The sequence below is a fragment of the Haliotis cracherodii genome, unplaced genomic scaffold, assembly GCF_022045235.1.
Source record: "Haliotis cracherodii isolate W230 unplaced genomic scaffold, xgHalCrac1.p SCAF_1, whole genome shotgun sequence".
In the NCBI taxonomy this organism is placed as follows: Eukaryota; Metazoa; Mollusca; class Gastropoda; order Lepetellida; family Haliotidae; genus Haliotis; species Haliotis cracherodii.
The window spans coordinates 78,604,451-78,623,132 of NW_027266264.1; the positions used below are offsets into that span (position 1 = coordinate 78,604,451).

General features: G+C 43.5%; 1 protein-coding gene across 1 annotated transcript in view; it reads right to left on the reverse strand.

Annotated features, from left to right (window-relative positions):
- The window catches only part of LOC139469282 (regulator of G-protein signaling 9-binding protein-like), a 32,372-nt gene extending 17,364 nt beyond the window's left edge, over positions 1-15,008 (reverse strand). The window contains exon 1 of the mRNA XM_071251427.1: positions 14,866-15,008. Coding sequence (XP_071107528.1) covers positions 14,866-14,967 — 102 coding nt within the window. The 5' untranslated portion in view covers positions 14,968-15,008. The remainder of the gene's footprint in view (positions 1-14,865) is intronic.
- Between the last annotated feature and the right edge of the window lie 3,674 nt (positions 15,009-18,682).

The following is an 18,682-nucleotide window of genomic DNA, read 5'->3' on the forward strand; positions in this document are numbered from 1 at the left end:
ACACATTTCATCATCCGTATTCAATCAGTGTTTGAAATTAATACTATCTAACACGCTTTATCATCCGTATTCAATCAGTGTACAAATCAACCCTATCTAACACGGTTCATCAGTCGTTTCAATCAATGTAACCTACCCTGGGAGTTGAGAAGTAAATTGAGCGTAACATTTTGTCCTGGAGAACATATCCAGGTGTATGAGACATTGCATTATATCACATTATATCCTCGCATTAGGGATAACACGTGACAAATAAATAATTCATTGTGCGCTACATGTATTCATGTCTAACTGTCAGAAATGCACACACTAATGGATTGTTGTGACCGCAATGTGCTAAAATAGGCTAATATAAGATTATATAGCTAGATTGTAATCAAATGCCGGTTGTGTTGTACACTGTAACAGAACAGAACAGAACAGAACAGAACAGAACAGAACAGAACAGATATTTATTCATGAAAAAGACTTGGGCTTCTGCCCCTCGTCTAACAGATACAAAAAAAAAATATATTGACAATGGAGGTGGGACATGATTTCATATTTAACAATGTGAGACTAAGAACGTGCTTGTGCTGTACACTGTAACAGTATGAGACTGACAGAACGTGCTTGTGTTGTACACTGTAACAATGTGAGACTGACAGAACGTGCTTGTGTTGTACACTGTAACAGTGTGAGACTGACAGAACGTGCTTGTGTTGTACACTGTAACAGAATGAGACTGACAGAACATGCTTCTCAGCTTGTACCCTGATTCTCCCATGTCTCCAAGGTGATGGACAATATGGAGATTAAAATAGTCTGGTTTAAATTGTAAGGTTGTTTATCGTTGATTAAACACCGCCAAATGTTACTTTTAGCCGAATAGGTTTATCTCCATTCTACCCTGACTAATATGCGTTTCTTTTAAAACGGACTCGCGCACGTATTTAGTTCAGTGATGCGGTCGGAATGGTCACCGCTCATTAACCACTTCAAATGTAGTAAAAAGAAATAATCAAGCAAGTTAGATAATCTACATTGTCATGGTAGAATATACAATTTCCAAACCCTGCTAATAGTGGTCACAAAGGCGAGGGAAAAATTCTCATCCAATGACGATGAACGGTTTAAAGCCCTTCACTGAATGGAAACCTACGTGAGACTTGTATACTCTCCCTGGTTAAAGGGAGGCTTCGGGGATAGCCATTTAATAATATTGCAATAGCATGCACTAGTGCAGAACATTTTCACAATGATATTGCAGTGGTTGTAAAAGTATTGCAACAATAATGCAACAGTATGCTAAAGGCCTTAATCTTCGAACTATGTAGATTTCCTTGCAATATTCACATGACGCCCAAACCCAACGCGTCCGATATTTCCTGGTTTCAGTATAAGATTAAGGGAGTTAAGGGGGACTGCCCTGATTGTTGCCGGAGAGTAAGTTCTGAATGGAAGTTGGAAAAGAGCAATTATTTCAGCATATTAAAAATACAGTAAACTACGTTTATAACGAACACGCTTATAACGAACTGACCGATATAACGAACTAATGTTTTAGTCCCGAGCATTTGTTGAAAAATGCTGTATATATGCTTATAACGAACTACGGTTATTAAGAACTAAAATTAGTGGTACCTTTGAGTTCGTTATAACCATAGTTTACTGTAATTAATGATACTCTTTTTCGTTTTGTTACGTCAAACTCCGTTAATCCGGACACCCCGCTTTCCGGACAGTAACGGTAGGGACATAACCATATACTTATGATTCGATAATCAGGACATTTTGAAAACGGGAATATTGCCCTGGCAGCGGTGGTGTCTTGATTAACGGGTGTTCGCTGTACATCGATCAGTCATTCCAAGCGTGTGCCAGGAACACCCAAGGACGAGATATCAGGAACAGAAGCGTATTGGACCCTGTGTTGATTAAATGGTCAGCTAATCGACTTGTTGGGCGGAGACCATGTTGTCGACATGTCAGCGTTGTGGCTCGGTCAGCGTTTAGCCTGGATCAACACGGTACTGGGCGGCCAACGACTGAAATCGATGGGGGACAAGGAGGGGAGGGACGTATTGATGGACTGTTTGATCGACTGTTGAGGTACCAAAAGTAACTAGCTAGTCTGGCATAATTGATTGTCGTCTTAACATGCGGACCTGGAAATACCAATCGGTAGCAGCTTCATTTAGCGGGGCTTCACCCCAACCGAAGCGTCAGGTGTCAAGTATGGCCGCCTGTCTTGGCGGACTGAGGAAAAGAATGAGTAAGTGAGTTTTTTTTTACAATATTCCAGTTACATCACGGCGTGTCAGCTTCATGTGGGAGGAAAGGCCGAAGTGATGTAGGTCTCAGATGTTTACCACTTTGGTGAGTCAAAAACGGATATAGTACTGACAAACCTAGAAACATAATCGGGTCGAACCGGGATTCGAACCCACAATGATAAGTTTCTGAGCACTAGGACTGTTTCGTGGGACGAGACCCAGGCATATGAACAAGGGGAGATTTGTAACATTTCAATAAAGATCACATTAAAATATAGTATGGTAATATGAGATTTAACAGCCCAAATATATTGATAACCCGTCGAAAAGCTATTATCTTGGGCAGTAAATATGCGCTTTCCTGCGAATTCCTGTTATCTGCACACACCGCACAGTAGGCACAAAATTGATTTTCTCGATATACTGAACTTCATTCTTGTAAATTGTATCCAATCTCCGTCGGGTGAACAATACAACGTTTCTTGTTGTTCTGCGTGCTTGATGTTATCCAACAAGACCAATAAGGATTAACCATATCTTGTACACACACCGCTGTTTCCAACACACGTCAACACCACGCGGCGTGTGGCCCCGGGGCTGGCAATATGGACACACTTTCACCAATACCATTGACGGCAATTTTATATTTATTTTCTGCATGAGATATAGATTAAAAATGAAACAATCATAACTTCTCGTGGTTGTTTGTAGGTTGTTCTACGCCGCAGGAAAAACCAGCCAAGTCAAACAACCTGACCACCCGACAAGCCTGGTGTACCTTGAAGGACCTATTATGACCAGCTCTCCAAACAGGATTCTCATGTTGCTGCGTGCAGCTCACTCTCATCGTACCAGGCCGTGGCGCGCGCGCACACGCACGCACGCACGCACACACACACATATTCATATACAGACACAGACAGGCACGCACACTCACACACACAGAACCTCACAAACATTCTCTCACACATACACAGAGCCACGGATAAACACACATAGAGACAGAGAGAGAGACACACACGCACACAAACACACACACACACACATTCACACTCACACACACACACATATTCACACATACAGCCACACACACATTCACACACAAACATGAACACTCACACACACAGAGCCTCACACACATTCTCACATACACAGAGCCAAACATACACAGAACCACAGATAAACACACATAGAGACAGACACACACACACACATTCACACTCACAAACAGACACATTCACACATACAGACACGCACACAGAGCCACACAGGCATGCACACACACCGTCTCTCTCTCTCTCTCTCTCACACACACACACACACACACACACACACACACACACACACACACACACACACACAGATAGGCACGCACACTCACACACACACAGAGCCTCACACACACAGAGCCACGGATAAACATACATAGAGACAGACAGAGAGACACACACACAAAAAACAACACACATTCATACACAGACCGACACACACACATTCACACCTACAGACACACACACACATTCACACACGCAGGCAGACATGCACACTCACACACACAGAGCCTCACACACACATTCTCACACACACAGAGCCACAGATAAACACATATAGAGACAGACACACACATTCATACACAGACGGACACACACACACATACATACAGACAGCCACACACCCAGCCACACACACATTCTCTCTCTTATACACACAGACACACACACACTGACAGGCACGCACACTCACGCACACAGAGCCTCACACACATTCTCACACACACAGAGCCACAGATAAACACACATAGAGACAGACACACACACATTCACACATACATACTCGCAGACAGAGCCACACAGGCACGCACACACACACATTCTCTCTCACACACACAGAGCCACACACACATTCACACACACAGAGCCACACACACACAGAGCCACAGATAAACACACATAGAGACAGACACATTCACACATACAGACAGGCATACAGAGCCACACAGGAAGGCACATAACGACTCTCTCTCTCTCTCTCTCTCCCTCACACACACAGACACACACACATAGAGCCACGGATAAACACACATAGAGAGAGAGACACACACACAAACACACACATTCATACACAGACAGACACACGCACATTCACACATACAGACACACACACAGAGACACACACAGAGACAGACAGGCACGCACACTCATACACACAGAACCTCACACACATTCTCACACATACAGAGCCACAGATAAACACACATAGAGACAGACAGACACACACACACACATTCACACATACATACACGCACACAGATCAACACAGGCACGCATACACACATTCTCTCTCTCACACACACATTCACAAAAACAGACATGCACGCACACTCACACACACACAGCCACGCACACTAACACACAAACATTCTCTCTTACTCTGTATCTCTCTCTCTCTCACACACACACACAGAGCCACAGATAAACACACATAGAGACAGACAGACACACAGCGCCACAGACACAGGCGCACGCAGGCATATACACAATCACATACGCACTTAGGCACACAATGTGAGTGAGTGAGTGAGTGAGTGGATGACGTGACACCCGTTTTCATTATATTCTATCAATATCCAGACGGGGTAGACGAGGAGTGTACCCGTTCTGCGTGAAGAACGAATCCCTAATCTAGGCTACGGCCATGAGCATTGAGAACACTGTGGAACCTAAGTACCTACTAACTGCACCTACATTATAGGACCCGGTTGTATCAAACCTTAATGAGACATTAACCTCCAACTAATGTACCATTAATTCCCTTTGTATCAAACCTTTTATTGTCCATCCTTAACTAACTGTCCACTGACATGTTAACCTGCTTTTAAACCACACGTGCCATAGAAAATGGGGTCAAGTATAAAAAAGACATAAAGAACGGTTCTCAATGTATGTGTAGTCATCGCGTCACTCAGCTGCATCATGTTGACGTCATGGTAACAACATCCCATTAAATAAGCTCAGCTATGTCCACATATGTTTTAAAACCACGATAGCAAAGGGAAATATCGACTCACGACAAGGCTGTTGAAATATGTATACCCGTGTCTAAACATCATCAGCATTGCATTAGCATACGTGTCATGGAGAAGACTGCGTCATGTATTGGCGGGGCAGTGTGGTCAGCTTGACTGAAGAGCTCCGGAAAAGAACCGTGACATTTCGACAGAAGTAGTTTGTTGTTCTTTGTGTCTATGACAACGACGTAATCATTTCAATGCATTTGAAATCCTAGTATATGGTGTATACATGAAGTAAAGCTATTTAAGCCGTCAGCACACTTGAATACAGTAAAATACGTTTATAACGAACAAGCTTATAAGGAACTGACGGATATTACGAACTGAAATTTTGGTCCCCACCATTTGCTGTATAGATGTTGTATTAGATGCTTATAACGAACAACGGTTAAAACGAACTAAAATTAGTGGTCCATTTGAGTTCGTTATAACCGTAGTTTACTGTATAATAAAACAATAAAACGGTATCGCGTCACAGCCCTCCTAGTCAGTTCGCCGGGGGTTAAAAAAGAAGATTGTCGTTCCCACATTCCCCTGAATACCTACACTTGCAAACTTACTACCCAGCGCAAAGCGTGTACCGATGTCTTCCTTTCGCAATAGTAAAGGTTGAAGGTGTACAGGAAAATGTGGGAACGACAATCAAAACTAAGCTTCTTTTTCCCTGGTGGCGAAACTACTACGAACTGAATGTTTACTTGGTATAACCACGGACCTATATAACCCCCAATACAATAATACAAGTCCGTGGTATAACAATGTCCCAGGAATGCTTGTAAAAAAGAAGTAATGTCCGACCTTAGCAGTTTATGTCCTATCAGTGTCGTTATCTGCACAATGTTACACATACCAGACGCGCGCGCGCACACGCATACATACATACCTTGAACGCAGCGTTAAAGCCCATTTCACCGCACCTACTCGTTGGAACCAATGTCCGTGCCAAACAAAACGAATACTTCGAGGTGTGACAATAGTCATTAATATAGTTCCTATGTCTGTCTGACTGATCTGTTTTATTTGCATTTGTAACAGCACAGGGATTAGTGCTTCACCACAACACCACATGGGGACGCCGGGAACATATTCTTTAAACGACATTTTACAAATACGCAGTTACACATTATTGTGGGAACATAGTCTAGAAATGGCGATTTACAAGTAATCATTGACACACATTGTGGGAACATATTCTACAAACAGCGTTTTACAAGTAAGCACTGACACGTCATTGTGGGAACATATTCTACAAACAGCGTTTTACAAGTAAGCACTGACACGTCATTGTGGGAACATATTCTACAAACAGCGTTTTACAAGTTAGCACTGACACGTCATTGTGGGAACATATTCCACAAACGGCGTTTTAGAAGTAAGCACTGACACGTTATTTTTTTACAAGAAAGCATTGATACATTTCGGGAACATATCCTCGATACGGTGTTTTACAAGTAAGCATTGATACATTGTTGGAACGTATCCTCGATACGGTGTTTTACAAGTAAGCATTGACACATTGTTGGAACGTATCCTCGATACGGTGTTTTACAAGTAAGCATTGACACATTAAGGGAACATATCCTCGATACGGTGTTTAACAAGTAAGCATTGACACATTGAGGGAACATATCCTCGATACGGTGTTTAACAAGTAAGCACTGACACATTGTGGGAACATATCCTCGATACGGTGTTTTACAAGTAAGCATTGACGCATTGTGGGAACATATCCTCGATACGGTGTTCTACAAGTAAGCACTGACACATTGTGGGAACATATCCTCGATACGGTGTTCTACAAGTAAGCACTGACACATTGTGGGAACATATCCTCGATACGGTGTTTTACAAGTAAGCATTGACGCATTGTGGGAACATATCCTCGATACGGTGTTCTACAAGTAAGCACTGACACATTGTGGGAACATATCCTCGATACGGTGTTTTACAAGTAAGCATTGACGCATTGTGGGAACATATCCTCGATACGGTGTTTTACAAGTAAGCATTGGCACATTGCGGTAACATATCCTCGATACGGTGTTCTACAAGTAAGCACTGACACATTGTGGGAACATATCCTCGATACGGTGTTTTACAAGTAAGCATTGGCACATTGTGGGAACATATCCTCGATACGGTGTTCTACAAGTAAGCATTGGCACATTGCGGTAACATATCCTCGATACGGTGTTCTACAAGTAAGCATTGGCACATTGTGGGAACATATCCTCGATACGGTGTTTTACAAGTAAGCACTGACACATTGTGGGAACATATCCTCGATACGGTGTTCTACAAGTAAGCACTGACACATTGAGGGAACATATCCTCTATACGGTGTTTTACAAGTAAGCACTGACACATTGAGGGAACATATCCTCGATACGGTGTTTTACAAGTAAGCATTGACACATTGAGGGAACATATCGTTGTGGGAGTACGCTTGAAATACATTTTTAAAAAACAAAAACAAACTAGTTCTGACGCACTCATTCATGCACCAAGTTTGCAGGCTGAAACTTAACAGGCATTCTCCCAAAGCGACAAACGGCAACAATCCAGACCGACACCGGAAACGGGCTTCGTGTCCACGCAACATCAGCGAAACAATTCCTATGGGTGCGGTGCCTCGAATAACCACGCCCACATTATGACTACCGTTTCGGACAATGAACACTGAACAGTACGCTGACCAAAATACTGTCACATGTTCAAGAACTCATGGTGATTCCGATTAAGAATATAGGTTCCCCTGTAACCTATGCTGGTCGTAAGAGGCGGGTAAATGGATCGGTGGCCAGGCTCGGCGTGGGTCGTTGTTCATGATGTCAATCACTGGACTATCAGGTCCAGACACGCTTATTTACAGACCACTGTCGTGTAGCTTGAATATTGCTGATTGCGGCGTTAAAACAATCAAACAAATACAACCTCGGGTTATTAACGATGACACAGCAATATATACTATGGTCTGTATAATTACCATTTTCTGAAGAATTTCAATGACTGTCGACGTAAGCGAAGCACACCCTACAATGCGTGGGCAACTGACTAGGAGTTCCAAGTTTTTCCTTTCCAATTTTCCTGTGATATTTATATAATGGACTTATAACAGGCCTGTCATTTAGTGTATGGCCTGTCACTCTAATTAGATGGCGTTTCCAAGCATTGAGTAATGGACTTCGTCAGGGGAAATCAATGATAGCCATACTGGTCTAACGACGGTCAAAAGACCATCCACAATGGAGTTGTACAACCGATACCATGCATACTGATGCTTCAAATCTATAGACAGAAAGTAAGACCGACAAGCAGGCGGACGGGCGGGAAGGCAGTCAGGCAGGCAGGAAGACAGACGGACAGAAAATTTGCTGTTGGACGATGTTACTGAAGTAGACTGACAAATGTTTGGCAAACGTGCCATCAACTATTAGCGTTCACTGCAGTAACAGAACAATACGTGTAGTGTATTTCAAACAAAAAACAATTCGCTTTACATTTGAAAAATTAGGAATTGAGTATGATACCAATACTGTACCTGGATTTTGAACGGTAAACCTATATCATGACCATGAACAGAATGCGGGGAGGTGAACCACTAATAAGGTTTATCATGTACTTGTAAAATAAACATTCGGTAAAATAAATATTGAAAGCGACTGAACCATTTTCATGATCATAAGAAATGTATGCTTTAAGAAGAGTCCATTGTACGGCTCCGGCTTTAACGAGGGGCGGGGCGGATCGGGGCGAGGCCAGGTCAGGTCAGGTCAGGTCAAGACCAGGTCAGGTCAGGTCAGGTCAGGACATTGCTGTTTATCAATCACTATCAAAAGGTTATGGTACCAGGTATTCCCGAAAAGGTGAGCATATCCTGCTCAACTGGTGGAACCCGTCAAAAACACATGCAAAGGCAAGTTCATTGTTCACCTAATCAAGCACGGGAATATATAGTCTATTTACAAGTGTGAGTGAGTGAGTGAGTGAGTGAGTGAGTGAGTGAGTGAGGTGGCTTTGAACATTATCAGTTATGTCGTGGCGTGTCAGCCGTGGGAGGTAGGCCGGAAGTGTTGCAGGTTTTAGACTTCACCACTTTGGTGAATGCTATGGATGTCCGCTTGAAATAATCATATCAGTCCCTAGTGTGTAACATGCTACAGAAACTACAAACAATATCACAACCTCTATTTTATTAGTATGCTGTCCGCCGTCCATGGATCTATTCCATCACATCCGTCTATATTGTGTCTATTTTCATATCGGGTCGGTCGGGTAGCCTAGTGGTTAAAGCGTTCGCTCGTCACGCCGAAGACCCGGGTTCGATTCCCGACATGGGTACAATGTGTGAAGCCCATTTCTGGTGACCCCCGCCGCGATATTGCTGGAATATTGCTAAAAGCGGCGTAAAACCATACTCACTCACTCACTCACTATTTTCATATCAGTCGTCGACGACAGCAGCGTCATCGCCACGGCTGACGTCCTAACCACCAAATGTTTCTAATCATAGGACCCTCAAATCATTTCGACAATCAGTCTAGTGGTTGAATTAGACTAACAGACATCCATGACTTGATGTAGAATCCCGATGTAATCAATGATCGTCAATATTTGCCTGTTTTCCGATATCCGGAGGCCTAGTTGTGTAACAGCCTGCCTTATTCCGGGATATCGGAGATATTAACCTTGACCGTGTTTCGTTGTCTGGTGTGTTCTGATTGAAATGTATTCCCGTCGACCAATTAGCGTAAGCGAGGCAGGTGTTCATAGGTGTATGTCCGGTTAACGGGGAGAGTGGAACATAAAAAAATGAGGTTTAAAGCGCAGAACACATTCATGCTCTCATAAAAATGTACCGTTAGCCCGTGAATGTTAGAGGGCGAGAAACACAGCATGTAGTGAACTGATTGTCCACCGATACTGCCGTGACAGAACACACGCACGCACGCACGCACGCACGCACGCACGCACGCACACACACAGAATAATGGATGAAGCCAAGACGTGTGTTATGCATGCGGAATAATCGCGGGGGAAATATTTTAGTGTGACACAATAAATTAACTCCAAATAAAGCCAGCAGAATTCTCAAAGGAAATCTTCGCGACAGGCAAATCCCCGAGAACAAATCAGGTTAGCCCTAACTTTCTTCAGGGATTCCAAGTAAACGGTGGAAATGGGTTAGCCATGCTAATGTCATTAATTTATGTAGGAAAAGTATTTTCCATTGGTAGGCATATCGTTTTCGTAATTGCTTCGTTCCACGTAAATACAGATAACAGATCAAGCCTTTTTTTAGATTGTTTTCTAATACACGGTGTTCTGGTGTAACGTTGCTAAATGAGTGTACGCAATACATTGTCATGTTATAGCATACTGCTACCATTGGTAGGCAAGGCGAGACCTGCTGTATTAACTCCATTCCAGGCACCGTAAATTTCGTTACGGCAAATATAACTCGCTAATTGAATTTTTTGGTTGTTGTTTAACGCCACACTCCCAAATAATCCAGCTGTGTGACTCCGGCCTTTAACAAATCGAGTTTCAACCAGACAAACCAGTGACTGATATTATCAGCAACCCCCCCGCCCCATGCTGTCAGGATATGATGACACATAATCAAACAAGTCACCATCTAACCGACGTTATACATTATAATACTATTATTTTTGATACTTGTGAAGTTGTGAAAAGTTACCCCTTTCAACAAATACTCATAAGCTTTAATATAACGTATCTAATCTGGCCACACACAAACGTCCGCATATAAAAAAGATGACCGTATATTTCCTTTGGTCACATATGAATATGGGTTAAATATATATTCTACCATGATATTGAAGAAAGCTTGAATCTGATAGGTCAAAACACGATTAAAATCAGGTATACCTCTAAATCAAACCCTTAAACAAAACCCTTGCTTGTGTATACATAAAGCTAAAGCGCACAGTTCAACAATATTGGGGCGGTCGGGTAGCCTAGTGGTTAAAGCGTTCGCTCGTCACGCCGAAGACCCGGGTTCGATTCCCGACATGGGTAAGTGTGAAGCCCATTTCTGGTGTCCCCCGCCCTGATATTGCTGGAATATTACTAAAAGCGGCTTAAAACCTAACTCACTCACTCACCCACTCAACATTATAAGATATATACCGAATCTACAGCGAGACTACCCAAATTTCAAAACACAGTAGGTTATGTCCTACTTGGTCACATACTACACTGTCAAAATTTACTAGGGCTCACACTCACTCGGTCATCTATATTGGTCATAGTTCTATACATGTCACACTAACTGTATAACACATATCTGCCCGACACCTATGCCATATGACATGTAGTTGACATAGCAGCAGCTGGGAGCACACATACAGAATCTACCATCTATATACGATTAAAATAATTAGGGTATATATATGTGGTGGAAGAAATACATATAATGTAAGGGACTGTTGTTGTTTTAAATAAACAATCTGTTCCAAAAATGCTGGAAAAATATTTGGCCTCAGGTGTGTCCGCAAATGTATTTTGTTCTTTGGACTAACACCTCTCCCCTCCCGGGGTGGGTTTTCTATACATGGTGGTAACCTAGGCAACTTATGTACCAACATGTATGACAGCAGATTACATATAAAATAGGGATGTAAACTGATTCTTCTACAAACTCGTGGCTTGTTACAGAATATTTTCTTATTTCGTTCCTGAGATCATGATTCGAATGTTATATCAGGTTTTAATTGCCTGCTAAATGTTTTAATATTCGAATTTTTTTAGGAGGGATATGAGGGGGATCTTTTCGCCCACTTAAATGTTTGGACAACACTATGATGTCAGTGTATACGACCGTTATCCGGCAATTCTCATCTGATGCTTTTAGATGCAATCAAGTACGGGAGAATTTTGGTAATTTTAATGATAGTCAAAAGTAGGTTTTATACACTCTAGCCAAGCCGTGTTTTCACTATCTGCAAAGACCTGCCGCGCAATTATCGCCAAAAGATCGATAGTTTTTTATAACAGATTATCATTTTGTAGATGTTATTATTTTATATAACTTTTATAGTCTCTCATAATGTCGCGTTGGGTGTCTCGTTATATTTTACTGTGTATCATGTTTCAGTCGCTGTATGATGTATACATGTTGTTTATATTTCTTGAATCTTAATTATATGTAACGAGGTGTCTGTCAACCTGTCTGCCTGCCTGGGAGCAAGGCTTCACATTGAACACTCAGTTTCGGTCAAGGAATTGCAAGGATCTCTGGTAACCTCTTTCACGCATCCCCGCCCACTTGCTCTCTAGACTTATAATCACACTGGCTGTGAGGTCATGTGGGTTTTGAAGAACACCTCTCCCAAAACCTGGAACAACGAGGCATAATGATGGCCTTTGGGGGCCACTCGAATTAAAGATAAAATATAATGATTATTAAAAAAACTTGCCAGGTATGTTCAACATATAGGACTTGCAACAAGCCTTTTTTATTTTTATTATTTGCATGATCGGGTCTTTGAATACCAGGTATGACCAAGAAAAGAATTGTAGCATAAATGATTAAAATAAGTCGATTCTCTGTGAACGAAAATCCAAAGATTCCGTAACAGAAGATGATGCTTTCACAACGGCCTCATTGATTGCACCCGAGTGTCCTTTGAATAAGGGTTGTACAAAGCTTGTTCGAGTTAATGTTTTCAGAAAAACGACTTCGCAAACCTCGTCTACAATCAATCTGTTTGACTCATTTTAGCCATTCTACTTTCAAAGAACGAATTATTATTTAGATTTCCTTATTTCTTTAAGTTAGGAAATCTTGTGGGCCATACCTAGCAGTTCTACCTGATCATACACTCATCATCCGATGCTTTCAAAAGATACACTTCACAAGAATATTCATGCCATACATCATCAATACACGCAATGCGTGTTCTATATTTTTCTTATATAAAAAAACAAAAAAAGGTAATTGAATGCAATGTTTAAAATAACTAGTTCTGTCAACTTTGCCTGCCTAGGGCATTTAGTTTGCAATCCAAGCTTTGTGAACAGGATAAATATAACGGTATAATCATACTCATACACGCCTACTCATGTGCGGGTTTTTAGGGGGATACGTCAACTAAGTTCTTTTTTATATAAAACATTGAGCAAGTGACATGATTTCGAGAAACACTGTGTAATTCATTGCGGATAACTATCTCTCACCGGTATGGGGTATATCACTTATGTACTTCATATGATAAATTCGCTTAATGCTAGAAAACGCAGCCTGAGAATAACGGACGTAATTAAGTTTGTTTGTTTGTTTGTTTGTTGTTTAACGACCAAACAAACAAACAAACAAACAAACTTAATTAAGTGCGGGTGACCTAAACAACCCGAGAGTCAAAGACAACGCTCTCCCATAACACGAATCGTAAATTCAATTCAAAACGTCTTGATCGCTAGTTGGATTACTCCATCAAATAGTTCCGACGAAGCCCTTTGGCTAGAACTGACTTGTTTTAATAAAACATTGTGTTTGTCCGAAACGTGGCAGAATAGGCCCTAAACATTATTCCCCAAAGAGTGAGTGAATATGGTTTTACGCCGCTTTTAGCAATATTGCTGCAATATGACTGCGCGACACACCATAAATGGGCTTGACACATGGCATCCACGTAGGGAATCGAACCCGGGTGTTTGACGTGACGAGCGAACGCTTTAACCACTAGGCTACCCCACTGCCCCGCCATGGAGTTCATACCATAGCATGATATGCAGATGTGAATGTTTAAGGGATACACGTCCGTGCACCAGCGGAGATCCGGGCTAGAATTGGTCTTCAGCAACCCATTCTTGTCGTGAGAGGCGACTAACGGGATCGGGTGGTCAGGGTCGCTGACTTGGTTGATGCATGTCATCGTATCTCAATTGCATGGAACGATGCTCATGATGTCAATCACAGGTATGTCGGACCTAGACTCGAATATTTACAGACCACAGTCATATTGATGAGTGCGTTAAACTACAAACAAAGATAGCAATTTCTCACGGATAACCGTGCCTACTTCAGGTATAGCCCAGTCACATTTGTATAAGAAGTAAATCTCCATAACTTTACACTGACAATTAAACAAACAAACAAACAAACAAACAAAATAACAGCATCCGTAAACTGTATACCCCTCATCTATATATGTGGGTTTAAATGGGTATAAACGTCTGTATTTACTACAGACATATATAAACGAGAAGGGTCCATGGGTAGTCTGTCTTACAGACCCTGATACAAATATATATCAAATACAGCCCATGCAAGTCTATAATGTTTGGCAAGTCTAGATCACTGCAGTATCAGGAAAATGAAGAGAGTCACTGGGCTCCTTTTTATTATATTTTTATTAAGATAACTGAACAACTGTTTTTATGTACGATATGTTCATTTCAGAGACTAGATTTTAGCCTAGGTCCATGGGTTAAGAATGACGATGATCACAGAAGGGCACAGAATCCACACGGAGTTTTCTATCGCGGATGGGGGTAATGATATAACTGACTTACCTTTGCGCACTCCTCGGGTGATGCACCTCCGTCGCCAATCTGGGGGGTCACCTGTGACTTGCCCCCGGGGGTGAAGATACAGTGACCGGGGCCGTTAGCCATCCCAAGCTCCTGGTTCCAGGGGGAGGGTTGGTCAGCCTCATCTTTCCTGAGTTGGGGGACAGGAGGCAGCGCGTGGGGTGCGCGTGCTCGGTGCCAGAAATGGTCAGAATTCCTGCATGCGTGCCCCTCGTTGTTCACCAACCAGAGCACTTAACCCACACACTGGGCGATTATCTAAGTGCTATCCTCCATTTGGCAATGTTAACCATTCCATAATCTAATTGAAGATCTTTGATCAATAGCACCCTCTTAGATAAATCACAATCGCCTCAGCCGAATATTGTGTTCCGTTCGTGGTGTTAAGAGCCCTGTGTGAGCGTGTGTCCAAGACCCGTCTGTTAAAGCATGAAACTCATGTGTGTATACCATCCGAGAGTAGCCCCACCTCTTTTACAGGTACCAGCAGCAGATCAATACGTCGCCAAACAGGGATGTACACAGAACTCCGTAGCTATAGCAACAGGTAGAACGCCACACTCGCTCAAATGTTCGCATGTTCCCAGATCGAAGGATGTGGCGAGGGCGCAATAAAACCGCTTGTGCACCACGCGGACAAGAGGTGACAATGTCCGATTACCTATCCTGTTGGTATCGTGGCATTATCTCTCGACATATGATTATCCGCCCAAATAATTACGTTTGACAACTGTAGACAATCGATTTCACGGCCGTCGTCTCGGACTTGTCATTACGCGGAGCCAATTGCTAAAACGTCATAAGCTGGACCACAGAGTCGTTAATTCATCGGGTAGAATTACGCAAGCGGAAGGGGCCAGCTGCTTCCAATTCTCGCCTTGTTCAGACCACAATAGGACGGCGTACGTATCTACAGGTGTGAATAGTCAATATGTTAAGGTGTGAATAGACTATATGTGGTTGTTTGTAATCGAGAAGACAAACCAGACCAATTCATGTTCACAGCTGTTTCCAAATGTTAGATTTTGAATTACACAAATTGTGAGTGAACTGTGCCTGTGTTTCGTCAGTGAGAACATGTGTAAGGTTTGTGCACGTGTGTAAGTTTTCCCTGACGGGAAGTCCCTTGGTTTAAAGTACACATTTAGATTGTTTATGTTTTCATTTTTTTCGGGTCATTTAGAGGCGTGGTGTCGGACGCCTCAATTCGATGTGTACATTTGTGCCAGTATGCTTGGTTCGAATTCTGGAATCGCTCCGTTTTAGATCTAAGGTCTGTCCGCACCATATCCATACGCGTGGTAAATTGGTAAAGAGCCGGTGGGGTAGCCTAGTGTTTAAAGCGTTCGCTCTTGTCACCGAAGACCCGGGTTCTATCCCCTATATGTGTGCATTGTGTGAAGCCCATTTCTGGTGTACCCCGCCGTGATATTGTTGCAATATTATTAAAGGCATACTCACTCATCCAAATTGGTAAATGTCTACGACCTGCGTCACTTGGAGCTAACGGAAAAGAAATAATGTTAAGATCGGCTCACTCACTTGTCTTGACAATTGTGTTTTATATACACAAGACGCGTTCATGGTGCATTATGCGATCAGCGTATATGATGAATAGTCTGTAACTGACAGAACTGTTGTGCGCCAGTTGCTGTTATGGTTTTATATAAACACATGTTGCTATGTTCTGTGCAATATTTCATTGCACATATGACCATAAAATTCAACAGTGCTACAGGAAGTGTAATGTCCCCCAATGGCGTGGATCGTGTATCATCGTACCCCAACGGCGTAGATCGTGTGTCATCGTACCCCAAAGGCGTGGATCGTGTATCATCGTACCCAAACGGCCTCGATCGTGTATCATCGTACCCAAACGGCCTCGATCGTGTGTCATCGTACCCCAACGGCGTGGATCGTGTATCATCGTACCCCAACGGCGTGGATCGTGTGTCATCGTACCCCAACGGCGTGGATCGTGTATCATCGTACCCCAACGGCGTGGATCGTGTGTCATCGTACCCCAACGGCGTGGATCGTGTATCATCGTACCCCGACGGCGTAGATCGTGTATCATCGTACCCCAACAGCGTAGGTCGTGTATCATCGTACCCCAACGGCTTGGATCGTGTGTCATCGTACCCCAACGGCGTGGATCGTGTGTCATCGTACCCCGACGGCATGGTTCGTGTATCATCGTACCCCGACGGCGTGGATCATGTGTCATCTAACTAGACGGCGTGAATCGTGTGTCATCGTACCCCAACGGCGTAGATCGTGTGTCATCGTCCCCCGACGGCGTGGATCTTGTGTCATCGTACCCAGACGGCGTGGATCGTGTATCATCGTACCCCAACGGCGTAGATCGTGTGTCATCGTACCCCAACGGCGTGGATCGTGTGTCATCGTACCCCAACGGCGTGGATCGTGTATCATCGTACCCCAACGGCGTGGATCGTGTGTCATCGTACCCCAACGGCGTGGATCGTGTATCATCGTACCCCGACGGCGTAGATCGTGTATCATCGTACCCCAACAGCGTAGGTCGTGTATCATCGTACCCCAACGGCGTGGATCGTGTGTCATCGTACCCCGACGGCGTGGATCGTGTGTCATCGTACCCCGACGGCATGGTTCGTGTATCATCGTACCCCGACGGCGTGGATCATGTGTCATCTAACTAGACGGCGTGAATCGTGTGTCATCGTACCCCAACGGCGTAGATCGTGTGTCATCGTCCCCCGACGGCGTGGATCTTGTGTCATCGTACCCAGACGGCGTGGATCGTGTATCATCGTACCCCAACGGCGTAGATCGTGTGTCATCGTACCCCAACGGCGTGGATCTTGTGTCATCGTACCCAGACGGCGTGGATCGTGTGTCATCGTACCCCAACGGCGTAGATCGTGTGTCATCGTACCCTGACGGCGTGGATCGTGTGTCATCGTACCCAAACGGCGTGGATCGTGTGTCACCGTACCCCGACGGCGTGGATGGTGTGTCACCGTACCCCAACGGCGTGGATCGTGTGTCATCGTACCCCGACGGCGTTGGTCGTGTATCATCGTACCCTAACGGCGTGGATCGTGTATCATCGTACCTAGACGGCGTGGATCGTGTGTCATCGTACCCCGACGGCATGGTTCGTGTATCATCGTACCCCGACGGCGTGGATGGTGTGTCACCGTACCCCCATGGCGTGGATCCATGATCATAATTTCAGTCACTGGATCGTCAGGTCATGATTCGTAAGGCCGTCATATCGTTGGGGCATTGCTGAGTGCGGCGTTTAACAACCATCAAACATATACTGTCAGGTTTTTGCTTAATGCTTGCAACGTCACACAATCAAGGGAGAAACTGTTAGATAAACACGAATAACACCTTGTCACATGATTTCTACTACTACTACTACTACTACTACTACTACTGGTACTATACCGTGAAGATCCGGGTTAGAGTCTTCAGCAACCCATGCAACTAAAGGGGGATCGGGTTGTCAGGCTCGGTGGTTTGGTTTATGCATGTCATCGTCACTCATTTGCTTAGGTCGATGCTTTGACATGATTGTCTGGTCCAAACTTGATTATGTACAGACCACCGTCACATAGCTGGAATATTGCTGAGTGCGGCGAAAAAACTACTCCTGCTGCTGTTTCTACTTACGAATCTACTACTGGCACTAATACAATCAGCTAAATATGATGTGAAACAAGGACAGTTAGGTGTGGGTGTGGAATATAAATACACTTTCCTTTTTCAGAAGACGTACCAAGCACAAAAACATTCTTAATACGGC